This window comes from Martes martes, assembly GCF_963455335.1.
Source record: "Martes martes genome assembly, chromosome: 1".
NCBI lineage: Eukaryota > Metazoa > Chordata > Mammalia > Carnivora > Mustelidae > Martes > Martes martes.
In genome coordinates, this window is record NC_137888.1 from 38,984,393 (window position 1) to 39,003,635 (window position 19,243).

Genomic DNA, 19,243 nt, shown 5'->3' on the forward strand with positions numbered 1-19,243 from the left:
TAGTTGTTGGAAGAGTAGTATGCTATGTTATACATATGGCTTGAGCCGGTCGTGAATACAAATTTGCATGATTTTTCTGAATTTTGTGTTTATGTTCATCACCTTTTCAAAATTTGTTCGGATTTCTCATACGTACTCTAAATACTCACTCTCATAATTTAGTATGATTTTGAATCTTCTTTAAAAACTCCCCTCTGCACTACTTTTATAGGATTCAGATCCTAGATCAGCCCTTGGGCGATCAGCTTGCCAAAGTTAATCATTTCTGCCTTCAGGACAGCCGGATCCTGGCTCACTCCAGGAGCTAGAATCAGCGGGGCTGGGGCAGGAAAGACCCTATTATGAGGAACCAAAGAAGTCAAAACAGGTACAAACTTCTTTGGGAAGCACAATAAAAAGTTCAACATCAAAGTGGTTGAATTCTACTGATAAGTGTAAGGGCATTATCATGGGGCCAGGAAACAGACCTAAGTTCAGAAGCTTCGCAGGCCCAAACATATGGCAGAGAGCAAGAAGCAGTGGTTGCATCTAAGAATATTTCCTTAAAAAAGCTGGTTTTTTAAAGACTTGTTTTTATGAATAGGAACTGCCTAATAGAAAGGTAGTTGGTTTATCTCAAATAGTCAACATGGACACTATACCCACTGTTAACCATTCAGGCTAAAGAATTTAAAATCCGTATGACTTCAAGACCATAGCCCCAAGGGATTGGAATCATTACTTCATTTTGCTTGTATGAATGTTATTAGCGTATATAGGTACTCTGTAGAAAAAGTAGACGGGAGAAGAAAAAAATAGGTTACATACACATACACACACATTAAGTTCTGAGGTTCCAGGAGCCAAGAGATTTCTACCGCTCCATTTTCATAGGGTTTGGAAGAAGAAGAAAATGGGAATTATTCCAGTTGGCTAAGAAATTATTAAAATATTCTCACTGCAAATACCTTCATTTTAAAGGGTAGTGTGGTGGTCTAAGATTCTTTTCTTGGTTAAATCTGGGTTTGAATCTGGCTCTGCCACTTGTAGTCAAGTTCCCTTGGGCATGGACTTAACTGATTTCCTAAATTCCCTAAATTACTAAGAAATAAGGTTAATAAGAAGAAAAGCATGCTATTTACTTAGTGATAAATGATTTATATATGTTATTTAATTGCTGTAACAATTGTTTGGAGTAGTTACTTTTAATATCTTCATTTGACAGGTGGACACACTGAGACTTAAAGAGGCTGAGGAAATTGTCCAAGGACATCCAGCTTCTAAGTAGCATCATTAAAAATGAAATCTGCATGGTTTTTATACTGCTGACTGCCTCCCAAATAATGCTGTCTACGTATTGCTATTTGTGAGAATTCTTCAATATAAATTCATGCAATGCTCATGATATACAGAGGAGTTTTAATAAATATCAGTTCCTTCTCTTTGTTTCTATACAGTACTATTAATTTTCTCAAGGCAATTCACATTTATTTTATTTGATCGTTATGCTACTTTCCTTATCAAAGGAAACTGGCTAAATGATATCAACAAATTATGACTGGATCTGATCCTAGGTCCCAGGGTTTCTCACTTCACATTTTCCACCTTCTCGTCTCCAAACCAGTCCAAATGTCTTAAGAAGAGACTCATTTTTAATTCCTCTTGGGTCCTCCCTCCTTTTTTTAAGCTGTAGGCAGAAAGGAATTTTTTTTTTTTTTTTAATAAATGAATGAGTGCCTTGATGTTACAGAACCTGATAGCACACATTTAAAGTGATTACTCTCTGTTCTTTGGGAACATCAGAGCAGGAAGGCCACGCTCAACCAGACATTCCCTCGCCTTGCAATGACAAGCCTTACTGGAATCTGGCCTGCAGAGTGTCTGGGCTGTGTGCAAGGCTGGTGTCAGAGCAAGTGCAAGCAAGTTCGGGAAGCGCAGTCTTTATGACATCGTGTAACTCAAACAGTCCTTCAAGGCGCCACCCACCTTTTCCAGGGGGAATCTGCTGAAGTGATTCTCTTGGAAACAGTGTGGAAGGGGTGTGTGTGTGTTAAGTGTGTCCTTTTGTATGTGGATGGGTGAGTGGGTGGAGACCGGTGGGGGGTTGGTGAGGGAGATGAGAAACAAAGATGGAAAAAACAACCACCACTGCCACCAAAATATTCTGCTCAAGGATGAGGGAGTACACCCTACAGCTGTTAGCACTGTTCAGCATATCCTGCATATTTACATATACCAAGTATTTCCAAACAGCCTTGTGTTTGTTTTAAAATCCCACACGAGGATGTCTGGCAAAGCTGTCACTTGAAAGCTTATTTTCTTGGTGATGTTTACAAAACTGTTTTCAAAATTCTGTGTATACATCATAGACCAAGCAGAAGAGTTAACTGTCGTTACCAACTTTATAATCTAGACTAATCCATCTACACATCCGACAACACTCAGAGCAAAACACCCATGTTCTAAGGCAAAGAAAACACCTGGTTGGTTGAAGACAATTTTTTAAAAATTATTTTTTGGTTCAATACAAAATGAAACACAGAACATCACCCAGTGATACTCTGTCTTGAAGCCACCAAAGTGTGATATTCTTAATTACTATTGATTCTAATCTTTGATTTAGAAATATTTTGTTTTTAGGGTTTTTTTTGCTTGGTGCTTTTTTTGTGTGTTTTTTGTTTTTTGTTTTGTAAGAAAAATGCTTAATAGTGGCTGGATCATATAGCCATTTTCTTTAGGAAATATAAAAACACAAAACCACACAGAGCCCATTTGAAAAAAATTAAGAAACTTCCAGCAGAAGGAATGGGGTTGTTTAAAGCTTTATTTTCCTTTTAGCAAGATCCACAAGAAAAGGATAGAGTGTCGTGTTTAAAGGGGAACAGATTTTGTATTTTTTGGCAAGATAATAAATCCTCTGTTGCTATATTTGGCTCTCTCCAAATAGTCTCTTTTACAAGTGCAAAGCAAAGATCAATGAGGGTGTTCTTCATTCAGCCACAGCCAAACTTGGTGTGGAAAGTAAAACAGTTGTACTTGAGCGTTGTTTCAAAGACAGTCTAGCTCATTTACTGATCAACAACATTCCAGAGTACAGGTACCTACTTTACACATTAAATGCATCAAAACATGTTTGCTTTCCACCACAGTTGTTCCACTGCTTAACTGATAACAGATGTAATGATTCAATCTGGACAAAAATGTAAAAGCTTTAATGTGTCAATGTGGTCATATATAGATATTATTGTCACATGTGTATAAGCAGGTCAAATGAGATGGTTGGAGACTTAGGGCATCACAGGATGATCACACGTTCCCAAAAAAGGAAGCAAAACAATTAAATGGTAGTTGATTATCCCCAGAGAAAACACACTTCAGCTAGGAAGAATCTGCACCAGATGTCCTGCTCTCCACCCCCCTGAATGCTTGTCTGACATAAATACAGCATAGCCCTTTAGATTCCAAGGCACTATAATAATCACGTGAAATATTTGAAATAACAACAGAAATTCCCTTCATATGCCATTATTTAAGTGAAGGAAGATGAATCCTCCACAAATGACCATTGTAAACATGGAATAAGCCTTGCTAGTTTCAGTGATACATTAAATACTCTCAGGTTACAGGGCTGATGAAAAAATATATCAAAATCTACTACTAATTGTGGTGGTAGAATCATGCCCCTTTCAAAAAAATACTCACATCCTAATCTTTAGGACCTGTGAATGTCACCTCACATTTAAGAACTTTGCAGATGTAATTAAATTAAGAACCTTGAGATGAGGAGGCTATGCAGGCAGACTCAATATAATTACAAAGGTCTTTAAACATGTGAGAGAGGCACAAAAGAGAGGGTCAGAGTGATGCCACGTGAGAAGGACTTGACCAGTAGCTGATGGCTTAGAAGATGGAGGAAGGGGGCCATTAGTCAAGGACTCTAGAAGCTTGCAACAAGGAAAGAGACTCTCCCTTAGAGCTTCCAGAAGGAATGCAGTGGACACTTTGATTTTAGCCTGAGAGCAGTGCCGAATGTCTGACCTACAGGGTGGTTAAAATAATAAATGTGTTGTTTGAAGCCATTAAGTTTGTGGTAATTTTTCACAGTGGCCATAGAAAACTCATAACACTAATCTCGTTTAAATATGGCAAACATTTAAGAATGCCAAATTATTTCACCTAATAAGTTGGAGAGCCTACTGATTTAAATACTTATTTCTAGACTTTTGCACTTCTAAATGAAAGATCCATTTAAGGAGAAAGTAGAGTCCAATGTAGGAAAACTTCAGCTTCCTTCAAAAATTCTTAGAATTTTCCTTTCCAGGTGCAGTTGTTCAGTGCCAATGAATTGTTAGGAAAGTTTCTTTTTTTGCTGTTTGTTTTTTGGAATTTTTCATAATACTGATATCAAGTTCTGTAACCAACAAGTGTGAAAACAAAGCAACAAAATGCACTTCTCATAGTCAATGATAATTTTAGAAGCATTGTACTAAATTCATTCGCAAGCTTCCTACTGTTATATAATTAACATACCCCATTTCACTTGCCCTTCCATTATAAACACTTTGCTTCTAACCCACTCCTCACTGTAACAATTAGATTCCCTGGCCTTAGAAATTAACCTCATAAAAACAAACAAGCAAAACACTAAAACGTTTTAATTTCCGAAGATATTTATAAATTGCTTAATCGGATAAGAAGAAAACAGAGCTTTAGTTAATTGTCAAGAAATGCAGACCAAACCAAAATGCTACCTTAAAATACAAACATTAAATTCACATTAAATTATTTATTGAACATATTGAAGATAACATTGTTTTTACTTACAAAGTCCTCCACCATCTTTTATCACTGACATATTATGCGACCTGCATTTGAAGAATGAACAGAAATATGAAAATGTCTCTTTCCCGAACCCCGGAAAAAGAACAGAAAAAAAATTTAAGATTTTTTAATTAGTTTGTAAAGCCAAAAGTTTTATGAATTTTGTAAATTAAGACTGACAACATAGGCAAGATTATTTAATTTGTCTTTCTGGAAATGTAGAATTAAGATAGCATAAAATTGCTCAAGAAACTATCAAGTCTGGAATTTTATTGTACTTCAATGGTGCAGGATAATATTTCTATTAATAGTTTTCAGTTTACTTAATCAAGTGACAAATATAAAGTCTTCCACATTATTTCTTATAAAAGTATTTCACCTTCCTAGATTTATATGATAAAAATTAATCCATTTTCCCTTTCAACATATGCATTTTAAAATGATACAAAGAATTCACATGGAAACTCTTCCCTATACTGTATATCCAGAAAAATGTATGGAATAGTCTTTTTAAATCATATATAATATCCAAGATTGTAAATATCCTAAGAAATTAAATCATGTGTGTAAATAATCATTATTAATTTCTGCCCTAGCCAAAGCATAAAAAAATGTACATCTCTATTAGTATAAAGAGATATCATTAGAAAAGTTCACATCTTATGCATACACCAAACAAAAATCTCCTAAAGAATCTTATATTCTAAAAGAGCTATTCTTACGTCAAAATTTAGTAGTCCAGAAATTGTTAAAAAAGAAGCTAATTGACAGTAACCTGCCCTTTCTAGAAGGTATCATAGTTTACTTATATAATGGAATTGGTAAATTACACTTAATCCAATTAGTATTTCCTGGAACTTCAGAAGGAGATTCAGATAAATTTATTGGATCTAATTAATTTGCAATTTCAAGTGAATACTTGTTTGATCAATTATTTGAAACTATACAAATATTTTTCAAACAAACAAATAAAGCATAATGGACAATAAAGGAAATAAGAAGATTAGGATATTTTAGTAATAATGGCTATTTCTATATTTTGGAAAAGTGTATAGGGTGAAATTCCCAGAGCGCACTAAAAGAAAAAAGCCCGCTGAAAAATTCTGAAAGTCTGTTCTGTGCCCAATGTCCATGACCAAGTTACCAAGGTAATTAACATTTTGAAGCTCTTGAAACTGAGGTCTTTCTAGAGGGCCCACCCATACCCCAATCTTCAATCATCCACTTTTGTGGAGCTTATCTATTTGTCATCCACTTTTGTGCAGCTTATCTATTTGTCCTCCACACACATTTTTTAACTAAAACTATAACCCGATTTTTTGAAAATGACTTTAGTAAGAGTTTTAATACTTCAATAAGAGATTTAAAGAGCTCTTAGGCCATGTTTTCAGAGAATAAATTTTAATTTCTCAAAGAAGCTTTACATTTTCTGAAAGACATGTCTTTTATCCTGGAGGAAAGAAAACACAAAACGAAACGAAACTGGGTTCTTAAGATCCTGTACATGAAAATCAGCAGGCTGATTTCAGTCTTGGTCTCATACAGTTTCTGCTTTTCTGCTGTCCTTATGTCTGCTGTGAAGGTGATCAATCACAGGGATTCTAACTGCCATCAATACTCCTTTGTAACTGCAATGGTTCAAGTGAACTCTTTCCATCTTCAATAACTGACACAGTGTCAACATCTGCTTCCAATAAAATTGTTTCTTTTTTCTCAAGCAGAGTAAATCTGCTGAGATTGTAAAGGGATTTTTTCCCTCCCCTTTTCATGCAAACGATTTTTTTCCATCATATTTTGCAATTTTTCCTCCAAGGCAAGTAAAAAAAAAAAAAAAAAAGAATAACTTCAAAAGAGAGGTTTTTATTCCAGGTGCTAAAGAAGCCAAAATAGAACTGAAAAAAATATATAAATTTTGGTGATTTAGTAAAGATGTTGCCTTAATATGAGAGAAAATAATACATAGGATCCTGGATGAATAGGATTTTGGAAACGTAAGAAAACTCACAGCTGGATCTACATACCACTAAAAGGTTAATTTATTTTCCTTCATAAGTGACACACTAAAGTAACAGAAATAATCAGGAAATTTACATTTTATCTTCAACAAATAGTAGTGGACAAGATTCTCTTGCAACAATTTGTGATGAAAAAGCAGTCATATATCTATTTGATTGCTGCAGAAGTGGATATGCGAAGTATAAAGAAGGGACATCTGGGAGCTCAATTTTATGACTTACTTAATTGACAGACATTTGTGGTACACTGTGGTGCTTACTGAACATTTACTATGAGACAGAGATGACTGTTGATAGATAGATGGGTACATAGATAGATAGATAGATAGATAGATAGATGATAGATAGATATGATTTCCAGACTTCACAGCCTGCCACTTAGGTACTGTTATCTCACTTTGCTCATAAGATAAATAAAACCCAAATCACACATACCTAATTGTGGCCAAGCCAGAATTCAGACAATGACCTAATGCACAAGTCAATGCTCTTTTCCATGAATTCATTCTGCTTCTCTATTCATTCCTCAGTCAAAACTCCAATATAAAAACTTTCCTTTTCCACCACTAATGCCATTGCCCCATTGACTTAATTTGGCAATATTATATAACAAAAGGACACTTGTTAAGAAATAGAATTTAGTTTCTTGAAATACTGTTTCTGATTGCAACTTCAAATGACAAATGTAACCTTAAACCAGATAGCCAATGCAAAAACTGGATAGATCCCGCCTGTTCTGCAGGTCTTAGCATAGGAATAGGCAGTATGATTTCCAAAATGAATAATGAGCTCCTCAAGGGCATGTTTTATGCCAGTGACTAAAATTTGTCTTTTTTTAAGTTTTTTTATAAAGTTAAAGAATTAATTCCTTAAATTATTTGCAACCCACTGGTTCTCATTTGCAAAATGTAGAGCAACCCTGGCCATTTTTGCTTAAACTAATAATGTAAATAATTTTAAGAGGACAGAGAAAGAAGAAAAAATGCAGATGAAAGTTCAGAGGGGATGGTTAACCTTCTTAAGAAGAAACACTGGTTTTTAAAATATTTAGATGCTCTTTTCAAATAAACAGTGAGGGACAAAATAGCCTGTTGAGATCTAACTTAACACTATTATGTTGTTCCTTAACTCATGTTAGTTTATAGCGGTCGAAGCCTTGACTCGATGTCAAATAAATGAGATGATTTAATAGGGTCTAGCTTACAGACCTTAAAAAACCTTGAAAGAAGTCTAATTTTTAAAGTAGTCGAAGGTGGAGTGGTTCCAAATGAATGGGGAAGAAAGTTGGTAGCCCTCAGTGAAGCAGGTTAGAAGCCTCTAAGGTCAACAGCATCATTTTGATGTGAGAAGAGCAGACCCAGAGAGTGATAGCATTTTAAACTTAAATTCAGAATATCATGCTAAATTACAACTCATCCTCTTTTACTTAAGGTGGTGTAGGTAAAATGATCATAACAAGGGGGTACCAGTCAAAAAAACAAAACAAAACAGAACACCAAGGGGTGCCAGACAATTATAGAGACATGCACTCTCTTTTTACTTAGACTTTGATCCATTCCTTGCCTGTTTAAGGATCTAATCCTTGCAGTATGTCAACAATGCCTTTTCTTAACAGGAGACCTCACTTACAAATCTTTCCTGGATACAGCAGAATTCAGATCTCCAACTTTTCTTGGACACCAGAGCCAAGGAACCTTTTATACTGTAGCTATCAGGAGTAGCACAGAACACAGTCCAAATTCAGGGTGTAGCTATACAACTGTCTCTCTCTCCTTGAGTTCAGTTCAATGGCGAGTAAGGAAAGGAGCAGAGAGTTAATACTTTTCTTCTCCCTTAATTGGGAAAATCCAATTGAATGACCTGAAGGAGCTGGAGTACAATGCTGTTCTAAGAGAAACTGCAAAGGAAATTAATAGGTTCCAAGGGAAGGGGAGGAAAATAAATAATTCCCAGTGAGTCATCCCGTGGGAACTGCGTGAATACTTGACTTTGAAAACTCAGGAGGACACAAGAGGAAACCAATTTTATAGATTCATTTAACTTCATGCTCCACATATTGGGCAAAGTACATATAACCATAACGAATCAAACTATAGATCAAAATATAGATAATTTAACCAAGCCACTCCCTAGAGATCTAAGTTCATATCATTTGTAATATGATTCGTAAGTCGAAAATTCCGTAAGTTTTGACCTCACATTAGGTAAAAATATGCACATTGTGTTAAGGAGAGTTTGGTTAAGAAGAAGCAACTTATGATAACAATATAAGAGAGTGTATAGATTTATAACTCACCAGAAGCACCAGGAAAGAAAATCAATGCAAAAAACAGAGATAAGGGAACTACTTTAAATTATCTGTAAGAACCCTGCCTACCTGAGCAGAGGTTGTGCTGTTCTTATAGCTAAAATGTTTATGCACAAGATATACACAATTTAAAGTGGAAAATGGTATTTCATTAAACACTGTATTTCATATGGGTGAAGACCAGGATGGGGCACATTTGACAAACTTTTACCAAACTAAAACTTGTATATAACACTAACTTTTTAATGTGACCCATCTCTGGAGGCAGCTAGACAAGAATGGATTTTGCATCAAAAATTCTTCATAACTGCTACTTTTATAACCCTAATCTTTTCCTAACAAGGTCTTAATGGTAATTCCAGCTTCACCTTATTTTGATCCTGAGGGTCATCCCAAGTTGAATCCTGAGTTTTCAAGGATAAATTTCAAAGAATAGTCAATTTATAACCCCAATTTCAGTAACTGTGGCATAAATTCCAATTTAAATTTCATTTTGCTCTAAAACGTTTTCTTAAAAGAGTTCAATCAACTAAGACCAGATTTAAACAAACAAGAAAGTCTTGAAAAAAAGATGTTTAAAGTATTACATATATTATTTTTTAATTTACAATGACGAGTAACATTATCAGAAATAGTCATTGAATTAAAGGCTTTGTGACACGTCTAGTACCTTCCCAAATATTGTCCCTTGAACATCTCTAGGAAAAAAAAAAAAAAAAGTCCACTTAAAATATGACCTTAAAAATTGCCATGATTGCATAAATAGAAACAAGGAAACCAAGCCACTGGCAATCAAAGTTACCATGGGTAAATGCATTTTTTTTTCCAGTAGTTGGATATAAACTGGTTCCATTTATCAAAGTTGGATGGGCTAAAAAGACATTTATATACTCTAGGCAAACTCTCCCTCTGATTTAAAGTTTCTGCAAAACTTAGTCAACTTCCAAGTACTCTTTGGGACAAATTGAAGTAATGAAATATCCTTTCTTAAGTGTCGTCATTAAAACACTTCCTTTTCAAGCTATGCATATAACTCAAAGCTAAGTGAGCTAGCATGGAATTAAATCTTCACTGAGATTTAGTGTAGAACAATACTATATTGGCTTGGTTATGGTGCTACTTTTGTAAAAAAGGAGAAACTGTCAAACACTTGAGGTAACCTAGAAAGCACAGAGCATATTACAGACATCTTAAAGACAAGCCTTTTCAACATTTTTGCCAGTGCTTCTCTGAGAGCAAGTTCTTTAAACAGAACTTAACAATTTTTACAATATTAAAAAAAATACATCCCTCAAAAATAGCCCATCAATGCTAAATCAAACTTTCCGTATTTCTACAAAAATAGATACACATAGAGCTACAAAATTGTATTCCTGAAAGAATGAGCATTTTCATTTGTGGTTCTTCTTTTCCTGACAAGGTGGTTGGTTCAAAAGGAAAAAAAAAAAAATCCAAAGGAAACAAAAATTAAACCATGTATCCATAAAAGCAAGACTTAAAAAAGAGAGTTGCACAGTTGGCAAAGGCTCAGATGAGGGGAAAAAACAAACAAAAATGCTTTTCTTCAATGTCTAGAACCCACTCTACTTTCTCAAGAAAAGGCTCCCAACCAAAGTTAGCTGGCTGATACTTCCTCTTCTTCCATGTCTATCGTGTCCCACTGCAGAATGGGAAATCCTGGCAGCATCTTTCCCAGTGGGCCCACGGAGTCACACTCCAACCTGACTTGCTAACACTGCGTTTCAGTACCATGGTGATTCCTTGCTCTTGTCTTGATGCTGTAGACCTGGAAAAGGTGAGAGTGAGATAAATGAAAAGCTTTAATACAGGAAGTACTCAAAAGTGGGCATCATCTACAAGGCATTGGATATAGAAGCCAAAAAGTCAATCTAGGCCACTGTGGGGTATGGACTAAGGATGACCTGATCTCAAAAAAATTCCATGCTTGAGTTCACAATTTTCACAAAGCCAACCAACACAGCAGTGGACAAAAACTCTAGACCAGCGCAGTGCTATTTGGGTAGTAGAAGTTCTTCTTCTTTTTTTCTTTTGGTATAGTAGAAATTCCTTACTGTAGTTTTTTATTTTCTTAGAGTATGAGTGATAATAAGTACAATAAAATAATATAAACAAAACCTTTTTATTTCTAATTCCAAAAGGAGCTGATATTTGGAGAAAACAAGTTAACCAATCTTTGGGGCACTTCGGTTAATACCTTTCAGCAATAAAAATGATACTTTCGGACTAAAAGAGTGAGTCAATTCTGGTGCTGTTTTGGAAATGTAGTCCATGGAAATGTAGTCACCATCCAATATGGTGAGCAATGAGACATGGTCAAAAACTGGATCTAATAGTGTTCAGTAAAATAGACACAGTTGGTTCATAGCTAAGAGCACAAAATATTATTTTTATAAATGTACTTATTTTTTCACATCGTCCTCCAGAAAATATTTAAGATGGCTTATAAAAATCTATACTTCATAGCAAGAAAATAAAATTTACAGATAAGGTTTTAAAAGTAATAACCAAAGGAAAATGAGTGAACATGTATGAATTCCAACTCAAAGCTAAAGTGATTAAGAAGTTTATCAAACAGAAAATGGAAATTGTGATTCTGATTTGGTTCCAGTATAGTCAGTTGACTGATTTCTGAGGTGGACAATTAGCATAGCACCTTCAGCTTATACCTACTTGAAGTCACTTACCTCAGGTTCCTTTATTTTTGGCATAATCATTTAGAAGAGGACAGACAAAGCAATGATTAAAACCAAATACCAAAACATGAAGGAGTAGGTAGAAAGGCAGCATGTCTGCTGCTGTGCGGGTGCTCAGATCACAGGGTGTTTTCTTGATCCTTGATCTAAAACTGTTGTAAGTCTGGGCTGGATGTCAGAAATGGAATGGTTAAATGAGCCAGTAGCGTTTTAAATTAAAATTGTTACTAAAACAGCTGCAATGATTTCATTTCTTGTCCCTCCAACTTGTCAAAGAATTTTACAAAACAATGGGTATCATTACAAAACAGACACAATTAGTCAGTCATTGATGGGAGACATTAAGACAATCTACAAAAAGACTACATAAAGGGAGAGAGAACAAAGAGAAAAAGACAAAGCACCTCATAGAACCACAAGTCACCATCTATATCCTACAGCACTTGCATACTGGGGGAAAAAGCAACACTTTCTGAAAAAAAGATTAGTTTCGTCTTAATTCTTGTTTTCTCTTGAGACTAGTATTATGTTTAGATACAGAGTCAACAGTTTTCCTTTCAAAAAAAGAGGAGGAGGAGGAGGAGAAACAGGAGGAAGAAGGGAGGGAACAAATAAAGATTTGGGGTATACCCATTCACTCTAAATTTGCTCTACTCGTTTTCAAATGATTTTGTGGTTAGAATAATTTGTAACCTGACACAGTCTCTGTTTGGTGACTCTTATAATCTAAACCACCTTAACTGACAATTTGCTGACTGCATAAATATTTTTTTCATTATTGAAACGTCTCATCTTCTGTATGACTCAGTATTTCCAACACTTGAAGACCCCATCAATCTATAGAATGTCAGCACGGCAAGTCATGAATAGTGTTGGAATCATCAAGTGGTTTGAGTGTCTTTTTTTTTCCTCTTAGATAAAGGCAATCCCTAGTTTGCTTTGCAAAGACATATGACTCCTTCAAAATCATGTTAGCCTTTTTCTGCAGACAACTATTGCATTACTTATCATAACTCTACATTTTCCAACCAGAAATAACAGAGGGCATTCTCTCCTTATAACTTCATCTCATTGTTTTTGTTTCCAACTCTTTGCATTACTCTAATGCAAACCTTAAAAAAAAAATCAATTCGTCTAAGGCCTCAAATGTATTAAATAGCTAATGTGGTCCTTGTGGTTTAGCTGCTTCTTGGTGATGGTACAGTGTATCAAACCTTTGCTTTAATTACCAAGTATTTCAAAAATATGCATAAAATTCAACAGTTAGGCATAGGTAAAACACAAGAAAATGAACAACCACAAACAAAACACCCTACTACTAATAAGTTGCAGGAGAGAAGCAGCTAGGATTTTTCTTATTAGACAATTGATAAGGATAGATCAAGATATTTAAGAGTCAGCTGGCATGTTTAGTTTTCTCAGCAAGGGCTGAAGACGACAAAATCATTGACTGTATGTGGTCTACATACATTTGGGGTTTCCCTAGCTCTTCTCACCAAAACACAAAATCTACTCTGCTATGTTCTCCTATTCGGGCTTGTTCTGCCTCTCACTTTCCTAACTCAAACTGATAGGAAATTGGTTCGTAACATATACTGAAATCTCCCCACAGGCTGTCTGAAATCACCCATGTTTATCTTCTTGATATCAATAACTCAGTTTTAATTTTATTGTTTAGTCTGTGAGATTTTTAGGAGAAAAGAAAATAAACATCATAAAAATGTCAGTGAATATTTTCTTATGGCTGAATATGACAGGCATTGTGTGAAGTGCTTTTCATGAAATATTTCATGTAATGCTCCCAACCATCTACAATAACATTTATTTTACAAATGAGAAAATGAAGACTAAGAGAAATTATGAAACTATTAAGTGGCAGAGCTAGGATTGAAAACAAGGTGGTCTGATGTCGGAGTCAAAGGTCTCAACCACAATGTATATGGCAGCCCCCATATGGACTATATTTGCCAGAGACTATGTCACTAACCTCTACTACCCACAATTCCCCAAGTCAAAAATCCTTTCATTAAATCAATCTGAGGAAAAAATACATTTTTTTAATATTCCTTTTCACACTGTTTAGAAATCACCTGACAACAGAACCAATGTCAGAGTTAAAAATAGAGATCTTTTAGTAATCTTTTTAAACTATACATCTGTAATGTTTTTTAGCTTTTTAAGGTGCAGTAATTGATTACACAGTAGTTTATTATACTTCAGATGAAGACTACTTCAGTTGTGTAATAGGATATTCCACGTTGACTGATATGTTTTTGATATATAACCCTCCCCAAGCCACAAAAAGAACCCTTCCCCAGTGTGAACACTGAAGGCGCAGGGTGGCCATCCGGATCATGAGGTGTTTTCAGAAATGAGACCAGAGAACAAAAACATCAGATTGTTAGCTTCAGAATCTGAGAGTCTGGGATTCAGTTAGGAGAAAAGCTTGAATGGAGATGCAAGCCCACAGACCAGTTCCTCAATTCAAAGCAGGGAGGGACAGAGAGAGAGAGAAACTCAGTGAGGTTAGGGATCCATCCCACAACGCTGAGATCAGGACCTGAGCCCAAATCAAGAGTTAGATGCTCAACCAACTGGGCCACCCAGGTGCCCCAGAGGTTCACCTCTTACAAAAGGCTCTGGGAATAAGGAAGTAAAGATGGCAACGGGGTGTGTCTAAGGATGAAAGATCTGGACACTTCCCGCTCTCATTTCCCTCCACTCTTAGGTGTCTTGTGAGAAGATCCTAAAGTTTTCATGGGACCCCCAAAAAGATACAAGAGTGAGCTCAGAGAAAATGTTGGTGACCCTGCTAGTGTGTCCGATGTCTATGATGTGGGTACCCCACAGCAGAAGAAATGGCACCAGCCACCCCAACTGAGAATGTTGGAGGGATCACAATAGCTAGAAGTTGAACCTGACTTAAATGGGTCATCACCTGGAAGAGCACTGTACAGAGAATGCACTGGGAAACAGAGTGAGGGAGAGGGGATAGGTATGGAAACAAAGGCCAGGATAGGAAGGAAATGACAAAATCATGAACCAGCAACCTTTTAGTTAACAGTTTTTATGATACAACGATTCTAGGAATACAGAGGCAAACCCAAGGAGAGGGTGAGGATGGAATCTGAGAAGAAGAGGTTCCAACTCTAAATTGGACATTGTACTAAACCAAGAGCAATGGAGATATCACTAAGTTGGACTAAGTATACTCATCATTAATGAGGTTAAGTTCTCTGCTATTGGATAGAAATACATAATAATTCAGGTTTCTGAAAAACTACACCCCAGCACATCTGAGCTTTAGGGAAAGTTTGATTGTCAGAGTTATACCCATTAGGAAAGCATGTCCTGCTTCTAAGTCAGCATAATCACTTGACAACACCACTGCCTATAGCTCTTCAGTAAGTTGAACATGCTTCCAATTAAGTTTATTGCTGTAGATAAAAGAAGTAATGCGGTAACTGTACACCAGGGAACATGCTGCTGATAAAAAAGAAGAAAACATAAGAACATAAAACCTTGAAGTGTGGGTAGAATATTTTATGACCTGAAAGCCAAGAAATACTTAGATGCATAAATATAAATTTTTCATTTCATAGATACTAAGAGTCTAGAAACTTTTTAGGATCAAAATGCTTGCCATTAGACTAAAAGAAGCTGATAGCTTAGTCCTACATTAAAAAAAAAAAAAAAAGAATCTCCTGCTTCTTCCCTGCTTTAATAAAGGTTAAATCATACTTATTACATATTATAAGTATACACAACACTATTGGCTACTGTATCAAAATATCTAACCTTTACCAACAATTTGACATCTAACAGTGAAACACTGACAAATGATCACAAAGTGATGCAAGAGACAGTTGTATTATCTTCTACTACTTCATATAATTATCATTGGTAATGATCATACAACTGCATTTGTTTGTCTGAGCCCCAGGGCAATCAGTTTAAATGCTAGTTAAGAATTTCTAAATAAAATCTACGTGGGGATAGCACCTTAACACTAAGTAGGAGGAACACAAAGTAGAGAAAACACAAAGTGGAGGAAAAAATAAGAGTGAGAGTTATCCAATTCAGAAACTATGATTTCATTTCACGTAAATACTTAAAAAATGTTTAACCACCGTGGACACCTCCCTTCATTCTGTTTAAAAATATCTTTTTTTCAAAATTCAAAACATCATAGATTTCTTGCTTAATATCCAGTTACAGGGGATTTAGAAAGCGTAAGTTCTACCTAACAGCCCCTGTCACCATAGAACTCACGAAGTATACTTTAGATGTACACACATACTCATACCACTATTTATACTATGCTATAACATGCTTATTTCACCTGCAATATTATCTTAGAAAATGTTTTACTCCACATCGGTACGTGTACATGAACCCTTTGAGGGATGTAGAATATTTATTCTACCCTATAGTGTAAATTACCCCATTCTCTATAGATGTATATCATTTGGATACACACACGTGTACAAACATACTTGTTACTAATGTGAACATTTTGATAGATAAGATGAATTCCTGAAAATATGTTTGCATAATTGCTGAACCTCAGCATGTATGTTCACTTAAATTTGCACATTTCCATATTTCATTGTGGGTGCTACATGTTTCAGCAAGTTTGTACCAATATTCATCTTATTTTTTACAGATTAAAAGTATCTATTTGCATTTCTTTTCACCTTAGTGAAGGTAAACATTCTGTGACTATGACATTTCTTCAACAGTGTTTTATCTTTGGCCAATTTCCTATGCATTTAAGAAAGTAATTTTCTCATTTATTTCTAAGTGCTTTTTGTATAGTAGGTACATAAGGGTTATTTTTCTCATATTTTACAAATATTTTAGCCAGTTCGATGAGCATTAAGCATTTTCACAGTTAGCACTTCAATGTTGGACAATAATTCTTTTTAAAGTCATCACAAACAAAATGTACTCTTGAACCAGACTGAAGAATAAATTTATTATGACACTTGAATTACAATTACCTTCTTATCATTACAACCTTTGCACACTAAAACAATGGTAAGAGATACTTAACTATGGCAGTGAAATAATTTATTAGCAGAGGGATGTCTTTCTGTATATAAAGATGTTTTCTCCAGGCACATTTAGAAGTGACTTAAAAATTTCCATGTAGTCGTACTGTCAGAAACAATGAGGTAAAAACTGTCTAAATACTTGCCAAAATACATTTAAGTTCAGATTCAAAAGACGAGTAGAAATGGAAAACCCGCTGAACCTCATAGACCATAATTTACTACGTTTTTGTCAGAAGCACAGCACCTGCACACCCGAGGCAACCATTGCAGGTGGTAAGCAGGTCAGTGCCCAGGTGCTTCCGCTGCTCCTGTTTTCCCAGACAGCCCCCCTACGCCCGCCCCTGCAGCCTGCCTGCTGCCTGCCCTCTCACCACCTTCCTCCCTCCAAAGCCACAAACTCTCCTACTCGTACAATCGCCAGCCATTGCCTTTGGCCATGTCCAAAGACTTGTGCAGGTTAAAATGGCCAGCTGGCAGGGACACTGGCAAGTACTCAAACCCTCAGGATATGGAATTACAACTCTGAACGATTTTAAAATCAATCTCATGGACAAATACAAAATATCAATTACAGAGTTGGGTAGTTTGGGATCATTGTGGCAATTTACTGCACTCAAAACTTGAATATCAATTGGATAACCTCTTAGGTGAGACACACTGGGCACCAGGAGGGAGGATATGTAATATAGACACTGCTCACCAATTCCAAAAGCAGATATATACAACAAAACAAAACAAAACCTCGAAGACAGAGACAAAGACGAAAGGAAAGAGGGAGTGGGGAAGAGCGAAATGAAATACCCTCTGTAATTTCTTCTACAGACTTTCTCCCAGAACTAGAGAGGAGCAAGACCAAAAATGCTTGGATCACTTATTGTAACTGAAACCACAAGTTACAATACTCTCAAGAGATTCTAACTATCCAGACATCTGTTGGATAACAAATGCAGCCAAACATGCATCTTTAAAGAGGTTTCTAGGTTATGCAGTGACAGCTTTATGATCCAGAAAATAGATAATCCAACCAGAGGAAGAGCTAATCTGGATTCATTCCTTACTCATAAAAACATAATTAGGGACACAACACCAACACAGGAAACACCATACCTAGGAGGATGAGTTATTTAAAAGGATTCCAATTTTTTTAAAAATTACTTCAGAACTGCAGAAATATAAGTGTCTTTTTCTACCCATTTGATTTAAGTAATCAATCTCTCCATTAAAGCAAAACATATTGGAAAATATGTCGGTAAGAATGAGGTATGTTGCATATCAATCATCTACACTGACATCAGTAATTTCTCATCTTACTTAGATGTGATATAAACACAAGCTCATTCTGACATTTTCCAGAAGGGATTGTCCAATCCAAGCAAACAGAAATGGGGCTTCAAAGATTCTGAAGATGCCCAGCATCACCTGATACAGTTCAGGCAAAGCAACCATGAAAATAAGCCTTATAACACATGCTTAGAGTTGACAAAAATTATGAAAGTAAATACATAGTATATCAGGCTGTATCCAAACAAAGAATGGTATGGTTTGCCCCTAACAGTCTCTCATAAGACTTTTTTTGGTCGTCTTTTTGCCAAGGAATTCACAACATGTTGGCCACAGACAACTGTTTGTGAAACCTTATATTGTTGATAAATAGAACAATAAGAATTAGACAGCCTGGAAGGGAATAAAAAGAATCTGTAAATTCCGCAAGCTGTATAGAATTTTTGTATATAATCTTTGCAGCCTATTTGAAAACTGATGTGAAACTGTCTGGGAACAAGTTCTGAAATGGATTTCTTCATTTGAGCTGTTTCTTTTAGAGGTACCCTTAGATGTGATATGATATGAGCAAAGTGTTACTGAAAAGATAATTTGTGAACACAAAATACCCTGACCCTGAAATAAGACTTTTAATTCTTTGAGCGGTTCTCCATTAAGAGTCACACTAGAATATCCTGGGAGGGTTTTTTTGTTTTGTTTTGTTTTGTTTTTTCAACCTCTACACCTCTCCTCTCAGAAGAGCACATATGGTTCTCTCAGGAAGACACAGTGTAGTTTGAAAAAATACCCAACTCCCAACCATAACTAGTTGGCGAGGTCTCCATTAAGAAAACAGTCAAAAGCTGATGGCATTGCCTAGTTTTGCTTGCAGTTTTTGGGAAAATATTTCAGAGACCAAAAGATGCTACCCCATTTACAGAACAATAAATAGAAACTTGTTTACAAAATTAATACTGCAATGGAAAAATGAATCAGTTTTTAGTTCACAACTTTCAAAGATTAGCATGTATTAATGGAGTTTGGTGAGTCTATCTATACTTTAACTGCCTCATTCTGCACATAAAATTT

The 19,243-nt window shown here is 35.7% G+C and overlaps 1 protein-coding gene across 2 annotated transcripts in view; it reads right to left on the reverse strand.

Annotated features, from left to right (window-relative positions):
- Window positions 1–7,662: 7,662 nt before the first annotated feature.
- VGLL3 (vestigial like family member 3) overlaps window positions 7,663–19,243 on the reverse strand; it is a 44,090-nt gene continuing 32,509 nt past the window's right edge. For both annotated transcript variants that reach the window (XM_080818936.1, XM_080818935.1), the window contains exon 4: window positions 7,663–10,909. In XM_080818936.1, the coding sequence (XP_080675062.1) occupies window positions 10,866–10,909 (44 nt within the window). In that variant the 3' untranslated portion in view covers window positions 7,663–10,865. The remainder of the gene's footprint in view (window positions 10,910–19,243) is intronic.